This window comes from Jaculus jaculus, chromosome 3, assembly GCF_020740685.1.
Source record: "Jaculus jaculus isolate mJacJac1 chromosome 3, mJacJac1.mat.Y.cur, whole genome shotgun sequence".
Lineage (NCBI taxonomy): Eukaryota > Metazoa > Chordata > Mammalia > Rodentia > Dipodidae > Jaculus > Jaculus jaculus.
In genome coordinates this window covers 102,130,540-102,151,839 of record NC_059104.1, presented here as the reverse complement: position 1 = coordinate 102,151,839, position 21,300 = coordinate 102,130,540, and the positions used below count along the sequence as shown (strand labels likewise).

Sequence of the window (21,300 nt, the reverse complement as noted above, 5' to 3'; positions counted from 1 at the left end):
GAGACCCAGCAGAGATGCTGGGACCACAAGATGGCTGCCAAGGAGAGCTGCTGGCCCTGATGGAAGTTTTCCAGCACTGTGAGTAGCCTAGCTGGAGGGGTAGAATTGGAATGCCAGAGACTTATTGCTGGTTAAAATTATAGAATTTGGAGATTTGTTACTGGCTAGAGTTGTTGACTTGAAGCTACAGAGTGTTGTTTTCCCCTGTTGTTTTAAATCATGTATTGACTGAATGTTTCTTTGCTATGCCCAATGCCATCTTCTGCAGTGTGAATGTTTATTCTGCGCAATTATGTTTTTTTTTTTTGATATTATGGCTTAGTTAAAAGATCCTGGATGATGGGGATGTATGAACATTATTGGAAAAGATAAAAACTATGGAGACTTTTAAAGTTAGATGAATGAATTGCATTTTATATCATATATAGTTATCAGTTTATGGGGGCCAGGGGCAGAATATGGTGGTTTGAGTCAGGTGTTCCCTACAACCTTAGTGTTCTGAATGCTAGGTTCCCAGCTGATGGAGAGTTGGGAATTAATGCCTCCTGGAGGGAGTCTATTGTTGGGGGTGGGAGTTGAGAGTGTCTGGCACACTCTCCTGGTGCTATTGTCCATCTTTTATGTTGGCCAGGGGGTGATATCCACCTTCTGCTCATGCCATCGTGGAGCCTCCCCTCGAGACTGTAAGCCAAAATAAACCTTTTTGCCCCATAAGCTGCTCTTGGTTGGGTGATTTCTACCAATAATGCGAACCAGTATGCAACACACACACACACACACACACACACATTATCTCTCGTTTTTTTTTCTCTCACTCCAGCCCAGGCTACCTGGTATCCACTATGTAGTTTCATGTTGGCCTTGAATGCACAGCACTCCTCCTATGTTGGCCTCCCAAGTACTTGGATTAAAGGCACATGCCATAATACCTGGCTCTCCCAAACTCTTTTTTTAAAAAAATATATTATTATTTATTTATTTGGGAGATAGGGTAGGAGGGAGGAAAGGGAGGAGAGAAAGAGAGAGAGAATGGGCATGACAGGGACTCCAGCCCCTACAAACCAAATTCAGATGTGCATCTGGCTTATGTGGGTTTGGCTTTGCAGGCAAATGCCTCAACCACTAAACCATCTCTCCAGTCCTCTCCCAAACTCTTTAGTCCTTTTTATATACTATTTATATTTTAAATGCATTTTTTTTATTTAGTTATTTGAGAAGGGGGGAGGAAGGGAAAGATGCAGATAAAGGGGGAGAGAGAGAGTGAGACAATGGGGGTGCCAGGGCCTCCAGCTACTGCAAACAAACTCCAGACACATGCACCGCCTGTGCATCTGGCTTATGTAGGATCTGGGGAATCAAACCTGGGTCCTTTGGCTTTGCAAGTTAAGTGCTTTAACCACTAAGCAATCTCTCCAGCCCCTTAAGTGCATTTTACATAATAATAAAGTGACAGTTTAAATGTTTTAAGTATGAAAGTCGGGCGTGGTGGCACTCTTGGGAGGCAGAGGTAGGAAGATTGCCATGAGTTCAAGGCCACCCTGAGATTACATAGTGAATTCTAGGTCAGCCTGAGCTACAGTGAGACCCTACCTTGAAAAAACCAATAAATAAATAAATAAAATAAAAAATAAAAGCTTTAAGTATGAGATTGTTCCCCTCTCCCAGGAGTATAGATTTCCCCCAAATTCTGGGTTCTGTTCAGGTATTTTTACCTGCATGGAACTGTGGTAGCTTGTCATTAATATACATCAGGCAGTAAGCACTGACATTTCTCAGACCCCCATACGAGTCCCTTTCAAGTTCTTCCCAGGAAGATTCAGTAACAGAGATATCATTGTATTTGAGCCAGGTTTGTCTGGGTTGGTTATAGATGTAAGCCCAGTAGTGTCCTGCATTTGCTTGTCCTTCATGGACAAGAACTGCATGTAAGCGATAAGGCACCTGCAAATCAGAAAGGAAGTCCTTGATCAGGCAAAGAAACCTGATAAACTTTAGGTTATTAAAATTCAAAAAGTTTCCTATGATCAGATAACAGAAAATTGATTATATATTTATCTCATATGGTCATATAAGGTTCATATCAAACATCATGTTAATTCAAGACAAGCCAACAAAACCACAGCCTTGGAATATCACTTGTGTCTCAGAATTATTAGAACAAGACAGTTCTACTAGCCCTCTATGAAAGTGTTTTCAACTCTACATTCCTATCAGTACCTTCACATGCTGTCACTCTGGTGGACATTGCTGAGGTAACATGGAATAGACAACATGGAACTCAAGATTCACATAGTATATTGCGATTCCACACCAGATGACACTCACTGCCCAGATGGGAGCAGAGCTGTCTGTCCTCCTGCAGCCAGTCTGTCATGGTCCCTTTGTGTAAATGCCTCTGCAATGCCATACTCAGGATGTTGGGCTGAACAAAACTGTGTGTGGATGATAAAGATTTCTGACCTGACTAGCTCCCTTGTGGAGTTTCAGGTTATCAGAAAAGCAAGCTTAACAGTGTGTTAAAAAAGCATGTGAAAGGACCGCAGTGTCCTGGAGATGGGCAAGTGACCCCAGAGCCAATTTCCCTGCTGTGACCCTTCCACTGCCACTTTAGGAGAGATTTTTCTTTGTGTGTGACAAACCTTTACACTATGTAAAAAAAAAAAAAAGCCACATGGCAGAATCAAAATAAGGATGTTTTAGGTTTTTCTGCAAGTAAAAAATGCATTGCTTTCTTTTACCTAAAATAAGGAAACAAAATGGTTATATGTTAAGCTTATTCTGTCTTAAGGAGATGTCCATTTGGTTTCACAGAAAACTCATTTTTTCTATGGTATCTGCCATCAGCATTGGACCTTGATTACTTTCCCATGAATTTTTACTCTACCTGATGAAGGAGAGGATCACAGTACATCTGCTCAATAGTCTGGGTGGTGCTGGCAATACAATTCTTTAAATCTGTTAAGAAAGAACACTTGTTAAATTTATCACATTCCAGGGACCACAGGCCATCCCAACCATGCAAATAGTATTATTCATTTATACCTGCGGTTCTAATGATTTCAATTGCCACCACAAGTCACTAAGTACAGTACTGAAAGTAGCAAAGCCTAGATTACAAGGCTGTCAGGTCAACATAACTGCATGAAGGTTTTCTAAAAGCAATTTTTTTTTTTTTATAATTGGCACCAATGTTTCTTAAAGAAAAAATTGTCTCAGTTTAGGAGGAGTCTTTAATGGGTCACATGGAAGTGAAATAATACAGCCCAACCATAGGAATTGAAAGGGCAGAACAAAAAGTAGACACATTTCTCTGAAGAAAAAATAAAAAACTTGGAAAAGAATCCAGTGTTTTTTCTTTTTGTTCCTTAAGTAAAAGGAGAAAGAGAAGGGACAATCTGAACAAAATGAGTAAGGCCATATGAATTTCAAGAAAATAAAGCAATTCAATTTTATATTGTATGGATGTCTCCAATATTCCCTGACTCAATAACACCATCAATAAAGCATGATTTACATGGAAAAGAAGGAAGATATACAGCAACTTTGACTCTGGTTAACTGAAGCCAGAATTAAAAAAAAACAAAAAACTACTATAGGAATAGAAATTAGAGACAGAAAAATCTGGGCTCAGGATATAGCTCAGTGGTTGATCACAAGCTTCCATGAGTGAGGCCTTGGGAAGGAATAGGGAGGAAAAAAGATAATAAGGGATGGGCCCCAGTAGCCTAATGGACAAGCCAGGGATTGTGGGCTAAAGCATGGTGGTGCATGTCTTTAACACCAGAATGTAGGAGGCTGATACAGGAGGATTGCCAAGAGTTCAAGGCGACCTGCAGCTACAGAATGAGTTCCAGGTCAGTCTAGGCTAGAGTGAGACCTTACTTCAAAAAACGAGAGGGAAGAGGAGGGAGAGGGAAAGGAGGACAGAAAGGAAGGAACAAGGATAAGCTATTATTTAATGAGTATTAACTCTATAAAGATGCTCACAGTGGTGACCCCAACACTGGAGGGCCTGAGGCAGGATAAACAGGAGTCTGAGACTAGTCTGGGCTACATAAGGAAACCCTATTTTTCTTCGTAAATTATTTATTTATTTACTTATTCATTCATGGGGGGGGGGGGAAGCAAATAGAGAGAAAGTAGGAGTTCCAGGTCTCTAGCCACTGCAAATGAACTCTGGACATATGTACCACCTTGTGCATCTGGCTAACGTGGGTCCTGGGGAATGGAACCTGGTCCTTTTGGCTTTGCAGGCAAGCGCCTTAACCACTAAACCGCCTCTCCAGCCTGGGAAACCTTATTTAAAAAGTAAAAATAAAAAGAGGGGCTGGAGAGATGGCTCAGTAGTTAAGGCATTTGCCTATAAAGCCTAAGGACTGGGGTTCAATTCCCCAGTACTTATGTACCAGATGCACAAGGTGGCATGTGTGTCTGAAGTTTATTTGCACTAGCTAGAGGCCCTGGCACACCCATTCTCTCTCTCTCTCTCTCAAATAAAATAAAAAAAAAAATAAATTTTTTTAAAGAAGAACGAAGTGAAAAGAAAAAGAGCCAGGCATGGTGGCACACACTTTTTTTTTTTAATTTTTATTTATTTATTTATTTGAGAGCGACAGATACAGAGAGAAAGACAGACAAAGGGAGAGAGAGAGAATGGGTGTGTCAGGGCTTCCAGCCTCTGCAAACGAACTCCAGACGCCTGCGCCCCCTTGTGCATCTGGCTAACGTGGGACCTGGGGAACCGAGCCTCGAACCAGGGTTCTTAGGCTTCACAGGCAAGCACTTAACCGCTAAGCCATCTCTCCAGCCCGGCACACACTTTTAATCCCAGAACTCAAGAGTCTGAGGTAGGAGGATCACCATGAGTTTGAGGCCAGCTTGGGCTAGAGAGTAAGTTCCATGCCAGCCTGGGTTGCAGTAAGAACCTACTTTGAACTTAAAAGAAAAAAAAAAAGCTATTAAGATTTTTTTCTTATGTGAACTATCTCATTTAACACAACTTGGGTTACGAAGCAGAAACTGCCTATCCATTTTTCATTAATTATAAATCATGTTTAAAGAAAGTTAAGACAGGCGTGGTGCACACCCCTAGCACTTGGGAGGCAGGGGTAGGATTGCTATGAGTTCAAGGCCAACCTGAGAATACCGAGCGAATTTTACGTCAGCCTGGGCTAGAGTGAGATCCTACCTCAAAAAAAAAAAAAAAAAAAAAAAAAAAAAAATTTAAGCTAACATGGTGGTATATCCCTGCAATCCCAGTACTCCCCCAGAGAGCAAGGCCCTGAGTTCAAGCCAGTCTTGAAGCACTGCCCTCATGAGGAGGGGGGCAGAGGAAAGAGGGAAAGGAGAACGAGGAGAGATTGGAATGGAGGGGAAGGGAAAGAGGGAGGGATGGAGGCTAATCTCAGCAAAGGAAGTTGTATCAAAATGCCTAAGATTTTACAGAAATTTTGAGGTGGAATCTAGGAGGGATAATTTGACAGATGATGTATAATGTGACTTTTGTTTTTCAAGGTAGGGTCTAGCCCAGGCTGACTTAGAAGTTACTATGTAGCCTCAAGATGGCCTTGAACTCATGACAATCCTCCCAAGAGCTGGGCTTAAAGGTATGAGCCACCATGCCTGTCTAAAATTTATCTCACACTTCTTCCTCACTTTTAATTATTTTTTGCACAGTTAAATGAATGGAGAGATTTTTTGTTTGTTTTTTTGAGGTAAGGTCTGGCTATAGCCCAGGCTGACATGGAATTCACTCTGTAGTTTCAGGGTGGCCTTGAACTCATGGAGATCCTTTACCTCTGTCTCCCAAATGCTGGAATTAAAGGCATGTGTCACCATGCCGAGCCTATAATGTGAGTCTTAATAAATCTTACAAAATAAAGGAGTAGAAGTCACAGTTACTAGGTCTAAATTCAACAGCAAGGATGACAATGGCCGGACACAAACTAGGTGCCTAGCTTCCACACAGTCAAACAAACAGGCATGGCAAGGAGCAAAAAAAGTTTTCAAAATGCCCACCTTGTATATCCTGTTCAATCTCACTCCTCCACCTCTGAAGACAAGTCTTAACAAAACTCATCTCCTCATCTGTGACTGTCCGAGGTGCTGGGGATGCAGGCATTGCCAGGGAAGGCCGAGTAGAGGTAAGTGGCCCATTCATTACCTCTGACTTGTGTAAAGAGTCTTGAGGAGAAGAAAAGGTACCTTCAACTTCCTGAGAACCACTTTCTGGACTTGTACTAAAAAGGAAGACAATGGCGGAAAGAATGTAAGAGCCAAAGGAAGGGTAGGACTCTTTACAATGTGCTCCTCCAGTCACAAAATGGCCTGGATATCTCACAGTGCCTGACACTAACTGCACAAGACCATCATAACAGGAGGAAAAGATGACATCAAAATAAAAGTGAGACTGATTGCGAGGGGGAGGAGATATGATGGAGAATGGAGTTTCAACAGGGAAAGTGGGGGAAGGGGAGAATTACCATGGGATATTGTTTACAATCATGGAAGTTGTTAATAAAAAAAAAAGAAAAAAAGAATCAAGGAGTGAAGTACAGTTTGTAAGATCCTTCCATCTAAGAACAAAATATACAGAAGGAAAACAAAACATCAGCTTTGTCTATGCAATTCACGGACACACAGAGTAGGTCACCCTCTGCCTCCACCCAGCAGAGTCAGAGTAGGGCTTTAGCTCTATGCTCCACAGTAAAATGCCTAAGGAATAATCTACCAAATGCAAATGTTGGGATGGGAGCAGTGAAACAAGATTGTATGTAGCTCAGGTTGGCCTTGAACTCACTACATAGATGAGAATGAGACTCCTCCTGTCTCCATCTCCTGAGTGCTAAAATTACAGGCATGTGCCCCAGCTCAAAATACAAATCTTTTTTTTTTTTCAAGGTAGGGTTTCACTCTAGCCCAGGCTGACCTGGAATTCACCACGTTGTCTCAGGGTGGCCTCGAACTCACAGCAATCCTCCTACCTCTGCCTCCCCAGTGCTGCGATCAAAGGGCGTGGTTGGCTCAAAATACAATTTTTTTTAAAGACTTACTTTATTAGAGACAGAGATGGGGGGGGGGAGAGAATGGGCATGCCAGAGCCTCTAGCCACTGTAAACGAACTCCAGATGCATGTGCCACCACACGCATGTGGCTTATGTAGGACCTGGAGGATCGAACCTGGGTCCTTAGGCTTCGCAGGCAAGCACGCTAGCCACGAAGCCATCTCTCCAGCCCTCAATACACAAATATTGCCGGGCGTGGTGGCGCACGCCTTTAATCTCAGCACTCGGGAGGCAGAGGTAGGAGGATTGTTGTGAGTTTGAGGCCACCCTGAGACTATGTAGTTAATTCCAGGTCAGCCTGGACCAGAGTGAGACCCTACCTTGAAAAAGCAAAAAACAAACAAACAAACAAAAAAAAACCAAAAAAACCCAAATATTAATTTGTTTTCATCAAATTTCTAAACCAGACAGGTATGGTGGTATATGCCTTTAGTCACAGGACTTGGGAGGTTGGGGTAGGAGGATTGACTGCCTTGACTGCAAGGCCAGCCTGGGTCTACAGAGTGAATTCCAGGTCAGCCTGGCTTAGAATGAGACACTGTTTTGAAATAAAATCCAAATACAAAGGGGATGGAGGGGTGCAAGCCAACAGAGAATAAAGAAATCAAAATAAGGATCAATTTAATTATTATTTAGTATAACAAATAAAGTAAAATTGCACATAACAAACCCACAAAAATATCCACTTCAAGTTTTGGAGAACATAAACATCTATTAACCTTGACTTTAAAAAAAAAAAAAGGTAGAGAAAACTCTTCTCCTACAGACCTACATGTAGAAAGATAAACCCAACAACAAGGAAGCAGATACCTGGATCCCAGAAGAGATCTCACACTCACAACCCCTCTATGTTTAAAGTCTAATAATATAAATGTTAATATGGGGAGATTATGAAAAATAGTTGGTTTTTCTTTAACATAGATTCCACCCTCATGGGTACAAATGGATATTAGTGTTTTTATTAGCCAGGACACACACTTATCATCAAATATGATCCAGGTTAAACGTACTGGCTCCTTCAGGCTATATATATAAGATTGCTATACCTGACTGACCTGGAGGAGAACCAAGGGACCTGTGAGGTTTGCTCTTCACATGATAAGCCCTCTAGGCTGTACTCTGAATTCTTGCCAGTTCTTAAGCGTTTTCCCTTGATGTTCGCTTAGCCATGCTGACTTGACCACATATAGAGGAATGAGATTTTTGGAAGGGCAGGGCCTGACTTTCCTCTGAGAAAGGTTTTGTAGCAATTAGCTCAGAGTAAGTCAGTCCTGGCAGTGTCTAATCACTATCTGGGGCAGTGAGAGAGAAGCCTCTGAAACAGACTGACCACTCTAGAAACAAGAACAGTGTGCCAGAGGGAATGAAGAACACTGTGACCAGGTGGAGACAGATTAAAACCTTCCTTGCACACAAGCTCATAGTTCCTGGGCTCCCATGAGGTGAGTGCTCATCAGGTGGGAAGATGGTGCATAGTTCAAGTTAGACAGAAGAACAATATAAACCATTAAGAACCCTGTTTTCATTACCTTTCCTTGGACTTGAGGTCAGTAACTGGGCAGTGCACTGAAGGAAGTGGTAAGGTCATGTGCTTGTCACTTTGAGATAGACAGCTTTCAGAGGCAGGTTTTGTACTGGCAAATTCAATAACATATTTCAACATGTCCGGGAGTGGGAATCGAGTGGGGCCCGAGCCATACTTCACATACCTGAGAAGCAAAGACAACAGCACTCTATAGGCCAAGTCTGTTGTATACTTTAAGATATCTAACAAAGGATCGATCATGTACACAGTCAAGAGAAAAATTTATTCCTAGCCTGATATGGCAGCATACTTCTGTAATCCCTGCACTCAGGAGGCTGAGGCAGAAGGATTGCCAAGAGTCTGAGATCAGTCTGGACTATAGAGGGAATTTGGGGGGGCAAAACTTGGTGAGAGACTGTTTCATAAAAGCACCAAGAGGGCTAGGAAGATGGCTCAACAGTTAAAGGTACTTGCTTGCAAAGCCTAGCCCAGGTTCAATTCCCAGGACCCATCTAAAGCCACATGTACAAAGTGGAATGTGCACCTAGAGTTTGTTTGCAGAAACAAGAAGGCATCCATACATACTCTTGCGTTCTCTGATCATAAATAAATAATTATATTATTATTTTTTGGTTTTTCAAGGAAGGGTTTCACTCTAGTCCAAGCTGACCTGGAATAAACTACATGGTCTCAGGGTGGACTCAAACTCATGGCGATCCTCTTACCTCTGCCTCCCAAGTGCTGGGATTAAAGGCAAGTGATACCACGCCTGGCTTTACTATTTTCTTTTTCAAGGTAGGGTCTCACTCTAGCCCAGGCTGACCTGGAATTAACTATGTAGTCTCAGAGTGGCTTTGAACTCATGTTGAGCCTCCTACCTCTGCCTCCTGAGTGAGTACTGGGATTAAGGCACGTGCCACCATGGCCAGCTCATAAATAAAAATTTAAAAAGCATCAAGAGAAATTAATTTCTTTCCTTTTTGGGGGGCAGGGTTTGAGGTAGGGTTTTCTCTCTAGCCCAGACTGACCTAGAAATTCATTATGTAGTCTCAGGGTGGCCTTGAACTCATGATGATCCTCCTACCTCTGTCTCTCGAGTGCTGGGATTAAAGGCATGTGCCACTATGCCCAGCTTAATTAATTTCTAAAGGCATATAATATTTAATAGATTACTCCATCTATAGAGTAAAAAAAATAATCTAACTGTAAAAACTGCTAAAATCTAATGGCTTATGTCTGACCAGAAACATTTTAAATGGCTCATGACCAGTCGCTCCAGTAGATTCTACTCATAAATCAAAAATCTTTTAAAAATTTTGATTTGTTCATTTATTTGACACACAGAGAGAATGACTGGGTATGCCAGGGCCTCTTAACTCTGCAAACAGACTCCAGATGCATGTGCCACTTTGTACTGTCTGGCTTTACACGGATACTGGGGAATCAAGTGCAGGCCTTCAGCTTTGTAAGCAAGTGCCTTTAAATGATGAGCTATCTCTCTAGCCCTAACGTATCTTTTTAAAAAGTTTTTTTCAGCCGGGGTGGTGGTACACGCCTTTAATCCCAGCTCTCGGGAGGCAGAGGTAGGAGGATTGCTGTGAGTTCATGGCCACCCTGAGAATACAGAGTGAATTCCAGTCAGCCTGAGCTAGAGTGAAACCCTACCTCGAAAAAGAAAAAAAAAAAAAAAAAAGACTTTTTTAAATTTATGATTTATTCATGAGCACAGAGAGAAGCAGAGGGGAGAGGACAGGACAGAAGAGAGAAGAGAAAGAATGGGCATGCCAGGATCTCTGGCCACTGCAAATGAACTCCAGACACATAAGCTAGTTTGTACATCTGGGTTTGTGGGCACTGGAGAGTCAAATATGGGCCAACAAGCTTTGCAAGCAAACTCCTTTAACTGCTGAACCATCACTCCAGCACCCTAAATTTTCTTTTTCCTCTGAGGTACGGTCACTCTAGGCCAGGCTGATCTATGTAGTGAGATCATTCTGGACTATAGAGTGAACAATACAAAGAAGAAAGAAAATGAGAGCAAAAGTGGTTTCAAAAATGTCTCAAGAAAAAATAAAATCTCTGATTATACAAAAGAAATCTTATTTGAAAAACAATACCAATTAAACTAGAGAATAAATGGCTAATTTTCTTTGCTTGTTTTCTGACAGATGGTTTCATATACCCCTGACTAGCCTTGAACTTTCAATATAGGATACCTATGAACTCCTGATTCTCCAATCTCTACCTCCCAAGTATTGAGATTATAGGCATGTACCACCATGCCTAGCATTTTGATTTTTAGAGGCAGGGTCTCATTTTATAGTCCAAGCTAGCCTGGAACTAACTATGTGACCCAGGCTGGCCTTGATTCAGCCTCCCAAATATTGAGACTATAGACATGGGCCACCATGATTGACTATATGTTTAGTTTTAATCAATAAAAGCAACGCGTGCACATGGTACAAAAATTCAAATACAGAACATGTACAGCTTACCATAAGTCATCTACACCCATCTCCGTGCTACTACCAAATGATATCCACTAATAAGTGTGTCACATGTATACAAGCAGGTACATGTAACCTCTAAAGTATACTTAAAACATTAAATTGCCAGACGTGGTGGTGCACACCTTTAATCCTAGCACTCAGGAGGCAGAGGTAGGAGGATTGCTGAGAGTTCGAGGCCACCCTGAGACTACATACTTAATTCCATGTCAGCCTGGACCAAAGTGAGACTCTACCTTGGAAAAAAAAAAAACAAAACCATTAAATTATCTGAACTACAAGGCCATTTTACTGTAAAATAATTATTATACTAAGGAAAATGCTCCTATATACTATTTAAAAATCTAAATGAGTCCAAATAATTCCTGGTTTCTTCTGATATGAAAGAGCAAATGTGTTTATTAGTTCTATAAAAGAGGGCATGGTGGCTCATGCCTTTAATCCCAGCACGTGGGAGGCAGAGGTAGGAGGATCGCCCTGAGTTTGAGGCCACCCTGAGACTACATAGTGAATTCCAGGTCACCCTGAGCTAGAGTGAGACTCTACCTCAAAAAACAAAACAAAACAAAACAAAACAAAACAAAACAAAACAAAACGCCAGAACGGGAATATAAAGGGAGGGAGGGGGGACTTAATAGGATGGTATTGTAGATATGTAAGTAGAAGAACAGATTAATGGGGGTGAAAAAGCCTCAGTGAGGTCAGGGGAAGAGATTGAGTAAGGAAAGGTAGAGATGGAGGGCTAATCAAAATCTAAAAGGATACAAGTAAGTTATATGGAAACCCACTTTTTTGGACAATAGAACACACAAGAGCCATATTATTACTAGAAAATTTTCTATGCCAGGGATGGGATACCTTCCAGTGGGTTGTTAGCCAGGGCGGTCCTTGATGACCCCAAAACATTACAGGCCATTACTGAGGCCCTTGGCTTCCGACCAGGAACAGATGGGAAGATCCTATTGCTAAAGACTCCACATACTTGGGCTGCAAGGTCACTGAGAAATCCTGCTGGAGCTGAGCTAAAAACCTCCTCCATGTAGACCACCTGACAGAAAGCTGGAAAAAGCCATACTGCATGCAGTTCAATGGGAGAGAAAAAAAATCACCAGTGAAGATACTCAAAAATGGACACTGCAAGCCTTGTATTTGCCTAGCCAGGCCAAATGAGCCAATGGGTACAATAGTGGCACATCTGTTATGGGGAAAAACCAACCTCCTTCTAATTTGACTAGAGGCCTGCTCCGTGGGAGGGAATACATCTCTGATACTGAAAACCTAATACAGGGTTAGTCATGAGCCCTAGGGGTGTAACATCTGCTACTGTCTGGCTAAATGTATATACATACTATGCTCACCAAACTGCCCAGTAAGCACTTCTCTTTTTTTTTTTAATTTTTATTAACATTTTCCATGATTATAAAATATATCCCATGGTAATTCCCTCCCTCCCCACCCCCACACTTTCCCATTTGAAATTCCATTCTCCATCATATTACCTCCCCATTACAATCATTGTAATTATGTATATACAATATCAACCTATTAAGTATCCTCCTCCCTTCCTTTCTCCACCCTTTATGTCTCCTTTTCAACTTACTGGCCTCTGCTACTAAGTATTTTCATTCTCACGCAGAGGCCCAGTCATCTGTAGCTAGGATCCACATATGAGAGAGAACATGTGGCACTTGGCTTTCTGGGCCTGGGTTACCTGACTTAGTATAATACTTTCCAGGTCCATCCATTTTTCTGCAAATTTCATAACTTCATTTTTCTTTACCGCTGAGTAGAACTCCATTGTATAAATGTACCACATCTTCATTATCCACTCATCTGTTGAGGGACATCTAGGCTGGTTCCATTTCCCAGCTATTATAAATTGAGCAGCAATAAACATGGTTGAGCATGTACTTCTAAGGAAATGAGATGAGTCCTTTGGATATATGCCTAGGAGCGCTATAGCTGGGTCATATGGTAGATCAATCTCTAGCTGTTTTAGGAACCTCCACACTGTTTTCCACAATGGCTGGACCAGATTGCATTCCCACCAGCAGTGCAGAAGGGTTCCTTTTTTTCCACATCCCCGCCAACATTTATGATCATTTGTTTTCATGATGGTGGCCAATCTGACAGGAGTGAGATGGAATCTCAATGTAGTTTTAATCTGCATTTCCCTGATGACTAGTGACGTAGAACATTTTTTTAGATGGTAAGCACTTCTCTTAATATTCATACCCATGTATTAATGTTACTTTCACTTTTGGTTAGAGAAGCTTCTCTTTTCAGATGGCAGTGATCTTGGGATGCCTCAGAAGGCACCACAGTGCTGAGAAGTGACAGAGGAGTGCTCAGCAATGAAATATCTCTATCACACCTTCCAAGGCTCAGGGTCCATTGCAGAAGAGGTGATAAAAAGAAAGTAAGAGCCAAAGGAAGGTCAGGACTCCTTACAATGTACTCCTCCAGACACAAAATGGCCTGGATATCTATGACCTCACAGTGCCTGACACTACCTACACAAGACCATCATAATAGGAGGAAAAGATGATGACGTTAAAATAAAAGACTGATTTAGAGGGGGAGGGGATATGATGGAGAATGGAGTTTCAAAGGGGAAAGTGGGTGGAGGGAGTGAATTATCATGGGATATTGTTTACAATCATGGAAGTTGTCAATAAATAAATTAATAATTTATAAACAAGTAAAAAAAAAGAAATGAAAAGAAAGAAATAAAACTGGGCAGGTGTGGTGATGCATGCCTTTAATCCTAGCATTTGGGAAGCAGAGGTAATAGGACTGTTATGAGCTTGAGGCCAGCCTCAGACTACTGAGTGAATTCCAGGTCAACTTGGGCTGGACCAAGACCCTACCTCAATAAGTAAGAACAAAAAATAAGCAAAAATTTCTAACCCCAGAGTATGACAGAAAATACTGCCACAGTTAAGAGTCCTGTGAATCATGTTCAGAACTGTTTTTGAAGACTCTACCTTCAGTTTAATCTCTATTCAGGACAGGTCACACAACCCAAGAGGTTCTTTGTGAATGGCAGTGAGGCAGATGGGGGATGGGAGCTACATACAGTGTAGGATCAATCTAGGGTTTGAGTGCAAAGTGCTGAGTGGGTAGGGAAAAATCTGAAGTCTGAAAGAGTAAAGTGCTACTGACCCGTGTGTTTGATTTCCTTCGTAAATACCAACCCAATGGGATCTACCTGGATTAGAGAGACATCAGGCTGACTCTGATTCCGCCTAGAGAAATCAGGGTGCTTCCCCAGAAATAGTGAAAAACAAACAAAAGGAGCAAACAAAAGGAGTCCTCATTGGATAAAGAACTATGTATGTGAGAGGAACATTAGCACTCTTGCTTAATCAGCACCACTATTAGAACACTTCAGAAACTATTTATCCAAGACAAGTGTAATGGCCAGGCATACTGGTGTACACTTGTAATCCTAGCACCAGGGAAGTGGAGATAGGAGGATCAAGAGCTGAAAGTTAGCTGTGCACAGTGGCTCATACCTTTAACCCCAGCATTTAGGAGGCTAAGGTAGCAGGATCTCTGTGAGTGTAAGTCCAGTCTGGGCGACATAGAGTGAATTCCAGGTTAGCCTGGGCTAGTGTGAGACCCTGCCTCAGAAAGGAAAAAAAAAAAAAAAAAAAAACAGACAGAGAGAAAGAAAGTTGAAGGTCAACCTTGGCTGTATAGATATGTTCAAGGCTCTGTCTCAAAAACAATCAGAGTATATGTATGTATGGAGCACTATGGTTGCCTTTTCTCTCACGAAAACCAAAACAGCACAGCGGGGAAAACAGAAAAAGTGCAAAGCTACACATAACATCAATAAAAGCTGGAACGGTCCAGTACTTGCTGATAGCAATGTGCCTCTGGATCTCTTAAGTCCCTTGGGACTACTATTTAGCCATGGATAATACGATCATAAAGACTATTTTGCACTTAGGAAAAAAAGCCTTAGGTATTTTATAAAATAACAGTGGTAATTATCTATACTGCGAATTTTTCAATACAAATTACCTGATTTTAATATTCTCTGTTGTACATTTCTAAACACAAAATGTTCAAATTCAGCTGGGTATGGTGATGCATGCCTTTAATCCCAGCACTCTGGAGGCAGAGGTAGGAGGATCTCTGTGAGTTCAAGGACACCTTAAGACTACATAGTGAATTCCAGGTCAGCCTGGGCTAAAGTGAAACCCTACCTTGAAAAACAAAACAAACAAAAAGAGTTCAAACTCACCTTTCCAGTTTTTGCTGCAGAATCTTTATTTCCTCCTTTAGCTTTCGAATACTCTCTCTCTTACTTCGAATAAGTTCCTTGCTCCTATACATGTACCTAAGCAAAGGATAATTCCATAAACACAATTTATATTAGAAAACATTAATGACACAAAGTTTCAGCCAAGTAAAAATGCAAAGAAACTTCCTCAAATAGATAAAGGACATCTATGAAACAGGCAAACACCATACTTTCTTTTTCTTTTTTTTTTTTTTTTTGGTTTTTCGAGGTAAGGTTTCACTGTGGTCCAGGCTGACCTGGAATTAACTATGATTAACTATGTAGTCTCAGGGTAGCCTCGAACTCACAGCGATCCTCCTACCTCTGCCTCCAGAGCACTGGGATTAAAGGATTGTGCCACCACACCTGCTACTTTCTTTTTAATTTTTTTGTTTTATTTTTATTTGAGAGAGACAGACACAGAGACAAAGAAGACACAGAGAGAAAGAAGACCGAGAGAGAAAAGAATGGGCATATTAGGGCCTCCAGCCGCTGCAAATGAACTCCAGATGCTTGTGCCCCCTTGTAACATCTAGCTAATGTGGGTCCTGGGGAATCAAGCCTCGACCTGGGGTTCTTAGGCTTCACAGGCAAGTGCTTACCCACTAAGCCATCTTACTTTTATTTATTTATTTTTTTAAATTTTTTTTGGTTCATTTTTTATTTATTTATTTGAGAGCGACAGACAGAGAGAGAAAGACAGATAGAGGGAGAGAGAGAGAATGGGCGCGCCAGGGCTTCCAGCCTCTGCAAATGAACTCCAGACGCGAGCGCCCCTTGTGCATCTGGCTAACGTGGGACCTGGGGAACCGAGCCTCGAACCGGGGTCCTTAGGCTTCACAGGCGAGCGCTTAACCGCTAAGCCATCTCTCCAGCCCCCATCTTACTTTAAAAAAAAAAAAAATTCATTTATTTATTCAAGAGAGAGAAAGAGGGAGAGAGAGAATGGCAAGTCAGGGCCTCCAGCCACTGCAGACAAACTACAGATGCACGTGCCCCCTTGTGCATCTGGCTTATGTGTCCTGTAGAGTCAAATCAGGACCCTCTGGCTTTGCAGGCCAATGCTTTAGCCACTAAGCCATCTCTCCAGCCTATACTTTCTTTTTTTTTTTTTTTGAGACAAGGTTTCATGTAGCCCAACTCCCTAGATAGCCAAATATGACTTGAACTTCTGATCCTCTTTCCTCTACCTCCTGATTATATAGGCATGTGCCCTATTCCCAGTTTATACAGTGCTGGGGATTGAACTTAGGACTGTGTGCCAACTGAGCTACATTTCCAGTTCCAATATTACACAGAATAATGAAAGACTGATGCATTTCTAATGTCAGCAATAAGACTCTTACCACTTCTAGTCAATGTTTTACTAAAAGTATAGCCATTGAGGTTAGGTAAGACAACAAATAAAAGGGAAAGGAAGTAAAAATACTTTTTAGTTGCAGATGACACAACTGTCTATTTTGAACATCTCAAGAGACCCACAAAAAAACATCGAAATAAGTGTGTTTAGACAGACCAAAATAGGGCTTGAGGAGATGGCCCAGCAGTTAAATGCATTTGCTTGTAAAGCGTGTCAGGCCAAATTCAATTCCCTAGCTGCTCACACAGAGGAGGACAGGAGAGGAGAAGAGAGGAATCACTTGAATTCACTCAGTATTCAACTTCATTTCTATATTCTCAAATCTGTCTATTTAGGAATAAATTTAAGCCAGGTATGATGGCACAGGCCTTTAATCCTAGCACTAGGTGGCAAAGGTAGGAGACTGCTTTGAATTAGAGGCAGCCTGAAGCTACAGAGTGAACTACAGGTCAGCCTGGGCTAGAGTGAGATCCTGCTTTAAAAACAAATAAGGAATAAATTTAATCATATACATGGAAAACCTGTATACCAAAACTTACAAACTATCACTGAAAGAAATCAATAAAGAATAAATAAAGGGAGGACAGCATGTTTACAAAACAAAGGATACTCTGATGTAATTTGTCCCCAATCTCATGTACAGGGTCCAGCACAATGCCCATAGCTACATGGTAGAGTCCAGCAAGTTGCTAAAAACTGTGGAAATGCAAAAAGCCAGAATATGTTACTCAAGTCACTGACAGTGTGGGGATTTCATTTGTAAATGCTAAACTAGTGGAGAAAGCCTCACATTACAGGGGTTGTGGGTGTGACATCTCTCATGAGATTCAAACACTTGCTTCCTTGCTAATGGGTCTATATAGGAAAAAAGGGTTCTTCTACTACTTAGTGCATGATGGAGCAAAAGTGGGGGTTTCTCATCTCACCCTCCAAGACCCAGGGTACACTGTGGGAGAGGTGGTGGATAGAATGTAAAAGCCAAAGGCAGGGTACCAGTCCTTACAATGAAAATGTCTGGACAGAAATTGGCCTCGATATCCATGACCTCGCAGTGCCTAGCAATACCTACACAAGACCCTCATAATAGGAGAAAAGATGATATCAAATTAAGAGAGACTAATGGAGAGAGGGAGGGGATATGATGGAGAGCAGAGTTATGAAGAAGAAAGTGGGTAGGGGGACGGAAATATGGTTTATTGTCTGTAAGTATAGAAGTTGTCAATTATATATATATATATATAAATATATATAAATAAATAAAGGGCTGGAGGGATGACTTAATGGTTAAGGTGCTTGCCTGAAAAGCCAAAGGACCCAGGTTCAATTCCCCAGGACCCATACAAGCCAGATGCACAAAGGGACGCATGTGTCTAGAGTTCATTTGCAGTGGCTGGAGGCCCCGGCATGCTCATTCTCTCTCCCTCTTTCTCTCTCAAATAAATAAATAAATAAATAAAATAAAAAGTGAGGGTTTCTGTTAAAGCAAAGGTAACAGAAGTTATAGTCACTAGTTTTGGTGTGGAACAGAAACCGAACATACAATTAGAAACTTATTTATATACATTATATACTTATTATAATTAATATACTTATTATATATCATATACATACATATACATATATAATACATTCCTATCCTGTGAGTTTATCTATATGCAATTTTACTTTGTTTGGTAATATTTATTACCAGATTGTTAGTACATTCTTGGATTCTTTATTCTCTGTTGGTTTTATAGCATCAATAGAAACAAATTAATTTGCATTAAAGATTTTTTTTTTAAGGCTGGAGAGATGGCCTAGCGGTTAAGACACTGGCCTGCAAAGACTAAGGATCCAGGTTCAATTCCCCAGGACCCATGTAAGCCAGATGCACAAGGTGGCACATGTGTCTGGAGTTTCAGTCTGCAGTGGCTGGAGGACCTAGAGTGCCTATTTTCTCTCTCTTTTTCTCAAGTAAATAAAATATTTTTTTAAAAAAGTTATTAGAGATGGGGGAGGGAGGGAGAGAGGGATGGATGGATAGAGGGAGGGAGAAAAGAAAGAAAGAATGGACATGCCAAGGTTTCTAGCCACTGCAAGCAAACTTCAGATGCATATGCCACCTTGTGCATCTGGCTTATGCGGAACCTGGAGAATCAAACCTGAATGCTTAGGCTTCACAGCCAAGCGCTTTAACCATTAAGCCATTTCTCTACCCCAAAATTTGCATTTTTTTTTTTTTTTGAGGTAGAGTTTCACACTAGCCCAGACTACCCTGGAACACAGTATGTAGTCTCAGGATGGCCTTGAACTCACAGTGATCCTCCTATCTTTGCCTCCTGAATTTACATTTTGATGGACTGGAGAAATGGCTCAACAGTTAAGGGTACTTGTGTGACAGCCCAGCATAGTGGTGCACACCTTTAATCCCAGCACTTGGGAGGCAGAGGTAGGAGGATCACTGTGAGTCTGAGGCCACCCTGAGACTACATAGTGAATTCCAGGTCAGCCTGGGCTAGCGAGCCCCTACCTCGAAAAACCAAAACAACAACAAGAACAACAAAAAGGTACTTGTGTGAAAAGGAAAAGCCTGATGGCTCGGGTTCAATTTCACAGTACCCACATTAAAGCCAGATGCACTAAGTGGCACATGCATCTGGAGTTTGTGTGCAATGGCAAGAGGCCCTGGTATGTCCATACTCACTCTCTGTCACAAATAAATTTTTTTTTTTTTTTAAATTTGTGTTTTGAGCTGGGGCATATGTCTAGCTACTTGAATTGGTGACTAGGAACCAGATGTATCATTCACTTTACCGTGAGCTTCTCAGAAATAAAAACGCCAACTCAGACTCAATGAATTTAAATTTGCATGTGGTCTGGAGAGATGACTTAGTGGTTAAGGTGCTTGCCTGTGAATCCTAAAGACCCATGTTCGATTCCCCAATACCCAAGTAAAGTCAGATGCACAAGGTGGCGCATGCATCTGAATGGCTGGAGGCCCTGGTGTGCCCACTCTATCTGCCTCTTTCTCCCTCTAAAATAAGAATACATACATACATGTATGTATGTATGTATGTATATGTGTGTGTGTGTGTGTGTGTGTGTGTGTGTATATATATATATATATATATATATATATATAAATTTACTAAATTTGCACATTATCCTGAATTTGCATGTACTCCCATCCCTAACAGGCTTACTACAAAGTCATTTTTACTGCTGTAGTACATCAGGAAGTCAGCTGATCAAGGACTCACCTGTCCATATAAATAATCTGAGGAAATTCCAACTTATTATGAATTTTCTCTGGCTGCCCAAGAGACTGATTGAACTCAAATCTGGAGAGTTCAAAGGTCAACACTGGAGGTAGCTTTGTAAACCAACGCTATGTTCAAGGTAGAAACATGGAGAAAAGAAAAATTATCTTAAGAAATAAGAGCTACATTTAAAATATCCTTTACCAAACTTTACTCTTTGATAGGGAACTCATACTCAACTCAAATGCATACTGCAGCATATTTTTATACCACATACTCAAAGAAATGAATACTTAGGGCCATGCTTAGAAAATATGGTTAAAGATTCCTTAAGACAACAAGTCAGCAGCATTTGATTCAATACAACATCCTTAGAATTAACCACCTTCAGCAATGTGAACTGACCCAGCATGTAAGCAACTCATTCCCTAGACAAGTTATCAGCATTCAAGATGAAGAAGTGAAATTAGGATCTAAGTAATATGTAATAAGGAGATTAGTCTCCAGGAGTCATATAAAAGACTAATACTATACTGGACATATAGTATTGCAATTCATAGTCTATTATAATTTAAATCATCTTTATAGCAAAAACAGAAACATGAAATAGCCTCATGATTTTATAATTCCCCAAGTTTCTGAGGGGAAAATAAATCTGAGTTCAATGAACAGAGTTTGCAAAAGAAAGCCAGTCAAAGTCAATCTACAATGGTACCTAGAACTTAAGGAAAGGACTGGCATATACACATACATACATACATATATACATACACACATACATATATACATAGATACATATCAACTCTAACTGACCCTTTGAAGAAAAGCTGCACCAGGAAAGGAACTTCTGCTCCACTCACCTATATGCTAGAAGTTCCTAAGGGAAGCTTTAAAATGTTCCCTTTATCAAAGATCAAATAATGCCCCCTTCAGAGGTCCTACTGGCACAAGTTGAATACAGCCTATCTGACTACCTCAGGGTCAAATTATCTATCTTTTTATTTATTTGACAGAGAAAGGGGGGGGGGAGAATGGGTACACCAGGGCCTCTAGCCACTGTAAATGAACTCCAAACACATGTGCCCCCTTGTGCATCTGGCTAATGTGGGTCCTGGGGAATCGAACCAGGATCCTTTGGCCTTGTAGGCAAATGCCTTAACCACTAAGCCATCCCTCCAGCTCTGTCTATGTGTCTGTCTGTCTGTCTGTCCGTCCGTCCGTCCGTCCATCCATCCATCCATCATCTATCTATCCCTCAATCTCAGAAAGTCAGACAGAGATTGTGTTAGTATGTTTTTGCAGAGTTCTTAT

General features: G+C 41.2%; 1 protein-coding gene across 6 annotated transcripts in view; it reads right to left on the bottom strand.

Annotated features, from left to right (window-relative positions):
• Positions 1 to 21,300, bottom strand: part of Usp28 (ubiquitin specific peptidase 28) — a 101,705-nt gene that overhangs the window by 16,339 nt on the left and 64,066 nt on the right. For 5 of the 6 annotated variants that reach the window (XM_045145563.1, XM_045145562.1, XM_045145564.1 and 2 more), the window contains 6 exons: positions 19,990 to 20,117; positions 15,352 to 15,447; positions 8,594 to 8,773; positions 6,019 to 6,239; positions 2,885 to 2,955; positions 1,713 to 1,941 (listed from right to left, as the gene is read on the bottom strand). In XM_045145563.1, coding sequence (XP_045001498.1) covers positions 1,713 to 1,941; positions 2,885 to 2,955; positions 6,019 to 6,239; positions 8,594 to 8,773; positions 15,352 to 15,447; positions 19,990 to 20,117 — 925 coding nt within the window. The remainder of the gene's footprint in view (positions 1 to 1,712; positions 1,942 to 2,884; positions 2,956 to 6,018; positions 6,240 to 8,593; positions 8,774 to 15,351; positions 15,448 to 19,989; positions 20,118 to 21,300) is intronic. The other variant, XM_045145566.1, reaches the window with a different exon arrangement.